The sequence below is a fragment of the Notothenia coriiceps genome, unplaced genomic scaffold, assembly GCF_000735185.1.
Source record: "Notothenia coriiceps isolate Sejong01 unplaced genomic scaffold, NC01 NC01_scaffold00007740, whole genome shotgun sequence".
NCBI lineage: Eukaryota > Metazoa > Chordata > Actinopteri > Perciformes > Nototheniidae > Notothenia > Notothenia coriiceps.
Window position 1 is genome coordinate 3,844 of NW_011340441.1, and position 3,789 is coordinate 7,632.

Here is a 3,789-nt window from a genome sequence, read left to right on the forward strand (position 1 = left end):
AAAAACACAACTTTATTAATTGGATGAGTAAACAGTAATGAAAGTGTTTAAGATCCTAACAAGAACACTAATATTTGGGTGCAACCATAATCAGTGAGTAATACACTAATACAGGGTAACTTTATTATAGATCACAGAGGGGTGGGTGGCTTCAACAAATTCAGGCTTTAGGACCTGGGGGTTGCAGATTCTTCTCCCACTGCCCCTCACTATGGGCGGAGGAAGATTCCTGAGCAGAGATTTTAATGCTCTGTGAACCGGGCAGAGCAATTCCTGCAATTGTCTCATACAATTCTATGTTTGGCTGCCATTTACATTGTCCACATACAGCAGATCAGGGGATCTTTTTGCAGAAGCTTCAGGACAACCTGCTGAGCTGTTGAAAGAGCCCAATAAGGTAAGATAAAAGTTCTGGAAGTAAGGGGGGGAGGGAAAGTATGCAGTGTAGTGTTCAACTTGTGGGAAATGCCCAGGCATGTGAGAAGAGGCCACAAACTCAGATCTGGGATAAGGAGTCAAATATTCCATTGTAGTCCTAAACTCTTGCAAGTTGTTTTAAAAAATGTACAAAACGTGAAAGTATGTTGCTTGCAAGTAGACATGCACATGAGTTCAGAGAATTAGGGAGGTGGCCGTAGAACATGCAGAAAATAACATAAAAACCAAATGGATTTTCATTAAAAGAAACATAGTATGATTATCACATGCAGTGTTACCTTAACATGCTATTCAGATCATATCATCAGCAGTTGATTAATCTATTCATCCTTGATCTTTCTGTTTTCAAGTTCCAGCACAATAAAAAATGTATCTTCCAACACTAATCATTTCAAATAACTGGAAAAGTTGCGGTTAATTGAGTTATACAGACAATAAACACTAAAACGTAGCCGTTTGCCATTGATCTCTTTAATCCACATTGAAGTAAGCCCATCTCTAACCCTAACCCTGGCATTGGTTGAGTGTGTGTCAGCATGTGATCACTTTTTCCACGTCATGGGAAACTGATCAGCATCAACCAGACTCTTTCCTCTAGAGATTATTTTAGAAAACTTAAATCGTTTGTGTTGCCAAGACATGAAGAATTCGTAGCTGGCCGCATTTTTTTCTTCTTGACATCCTGTAGCTGCCTACGTGTCTGTGGTGTAGGTCTAGCCTCAGGGTTTATTTGGGACAGACGTTTTTGAATGTCAAGGTGGGGAAGGTAAGTTTGAGAAACCGGCTCGAGATACACTTTTTGTTATATTCCATGGAATGCTCTTAACATCCCGATATCAATGAATATCTTAAATGCTTTGACAAAAAATCCATAAAATAATGTCATCTGTGGAAGCCATAGTACTGTAAAAAGCACGATCAATCATTTTAGCCGGCCCGGCTAAAATAACTGGATGCCTACCTGCCTGTCAGCCTTCCAGCTGTGCACAAATTTATCTCGTGCCCTCATTGGTCATGTGCGCGTTCGTGTGTGTTGGAGGAGGGGCTCTGTAAGGAAGTGGCAGATTTGTTCCGGCTGTGTATTTTCAAATTCTAGCGCACTCGAGCTGGTTTCTCCAAAATTACCTACCCCACCTTTAACCCAACTCGCCCTGCTATTATCCTTAAAAAATGAGGTGCCCCAAAAAAAAGGCTTCCAATTTGGAAAAATAAGTTAATATATGTGAAACTAAAACAGAACAAATTAGCCAAGATAAGAGTTTGGCTCGCTTAAATCAGTACATTAATAAGATTTGCTTTATATCTTTCTTTATCTTTGATTAGCATTCCAACATGTGGGTGCAAAGCCTGATGGCCCTGGTCCTCCTGGCTACTTCTGCTTCAGCTACTACCTCGGCTTTACCAAAGAAAGTCCTGAGCAAACACGCCACCATCCTGGCTGACAACAGTGCAAAGTTTGCCTTCAGTCTCTACCAAAAAATGGCTAAGGAAAAGAATGTAGAAAACATCCTGATCTCCCCTGTAGTGGTGGCCTCCGCTCTGGGTCTGGTTGTTCTTGGGGGCAAAGCCTCCACTGCCTCTCAGGTGAAAACCATTCTGAATGTGGCTAAAGTCAAAGATGATCAACTGCACTCTGGTCTGGCTGAGCTCCTGTCTGAGGTGAGCGACCCAAAAACCCGCAATGTCACCTGGAAGATCAGCAACCGTCTCTATGGACCCAGCTCCGTCGCCTTTGTGGATGAGTTTGTCAAGAGCAGCCAGAAGCACTATAACTGTGATCACTCCAAGATAAACCTCAGAGATAAGAAGAGCGCCGTGAACTCCATCAACGAGTGGGCGTTCAAGTCTACTGATGGCAAACTGTCCGAAGTTACCAAGGATGTGGAGAAGGCTGATGGGGCGATGATCATCAATGCTATGTTTTTCAAACGTGAGTATTAAACCTGCAGATGTGCAATATAATTCCTTTTAAATGCTCTTAAAACTAACTGATTTGTATTCCTCACAGCTCATTGGGACGAGCAATTCCATCATAAAATGGTGGACAACCGTGGATTTGTGGTATCCCGTGGCTACACTGTTTCATTACAGATGATGCACCGCACCGGTAGGTTGGGACAGTCCAAGTATATATTCAGAAACAAAATTTGTTAAAATCTTTTTTAGGGAAATATTCTCAAAGGTTCTCAATACAACATACAGAGCAGCTAAAAACTATTTAATATGTAAAGATATAGCGGGGTAATGTCTACCTGACTAGTAACTAATGAAGTCATTCTCCCTAAGTGTGTGTCGTAATCCCAGATTCTCAGTGCTTTAGTTAAAGGGGACCTATCATGCAAAATGCACTTTGTGATGTCTTTTATACATAAATATGTGTCCCCGGTGTGTCGGGGAACTCATGCAGCGTCAGAAAATAAAACCCTCTCTCTTTACCTCCGTACCAAAATCTTTTAAAAACAGGGCTACAACGAGCAGATAAAGATTCCATCAGAGCTGACGTCAGCCCGGAATAGTGTCCGTTCACACGAGACGTATCCGTTCACACGAGACCGCTCGAAAGCGCTGGAGACGCTGTAGTACATATGCCAGGACTGTAAGTGGCGCTTTAGTCTGCCACAAAAGCAGCGAAGAAGACTTCCCGCGCATGGCTGCCATGGTTGCCCTTCTGTTTATTCTCCGCTGTGGCTCTTTTTCTCCCTCCCAGAGGCAAGCGTTTGCTCCTGCTGCTGTAATTCTCTCCGGTAGTCCACCAGCAGATGACAAACCACCCACCTCTCCACCTCTTCCAAGGGACGAGGGGACCGTGCGGCAGTTTCAGTTCGATTTTTTTTTGCCGGTCAACATGTCCGTTAAAGTTAAAATCTTCCGGGCAAAATTAGAAAAATGCTGGTCAGAGTTCTTCTTTGTTATTTATTGAGCTTTAAAACAAATTAATAACGACTCTATATAAGAATAAAAAACGGAGCCTCTCTTTTCCTCCCCCTCTTCTGAGAGCCCAGCAGCTGATCTCTGAGCACGCCCCCCTCTCCTGCAGGGGGGCGTGGTCAGCTGCAGCTCATTTGCATTAAAGCTACGTCACAGAATCAGCCGTTGCAAAAACAGGGCTGAGCAAATAGAGCGAAATGAGGCATGGCTAAAATGCATGATCTGTTTGGTATTTTGAAAAAAAAACTTCACAGACATGTTTTATATAGGTATGGCCCTACAATTAGGGCTGTCAAGTTAACGTGTTAATAATGCGTTAATAACGCAAAAAAAAAATTAACGCCACTACTTATTTTAACGAGATAAACGCATGTGTATTTTTTGTCCTCGGCCGCCCCAGTCTCAGAGCGCATCGAGTTTAAA

General features: G+C 42.7%; 1 protein-coding gene across 1 annotated transcript; it reads left to right on the forward strand.

Annotated features, from left to right (window-relative positions):
* Nucleotides 1-220: 220 nt before the first annotated feature.
* Nucleotides 221-2,545, forward strand: LOC104944260 (serpin H1-like; the record flags this gene model as incomplete). The annotated part of the gene is made up of 3 exons (XM_010769773.1): nt 221-397; nt 1,762-2,368; nt 2,447-2,545. Coding segments are annotated over exons 2-3 (697 nt in total), but the record flags the coding sequence as incomplete, so codon positions are not given.
* Between the last annotated feature and the right edge of the window lie 1,244 nt (nt 2,546-3,789).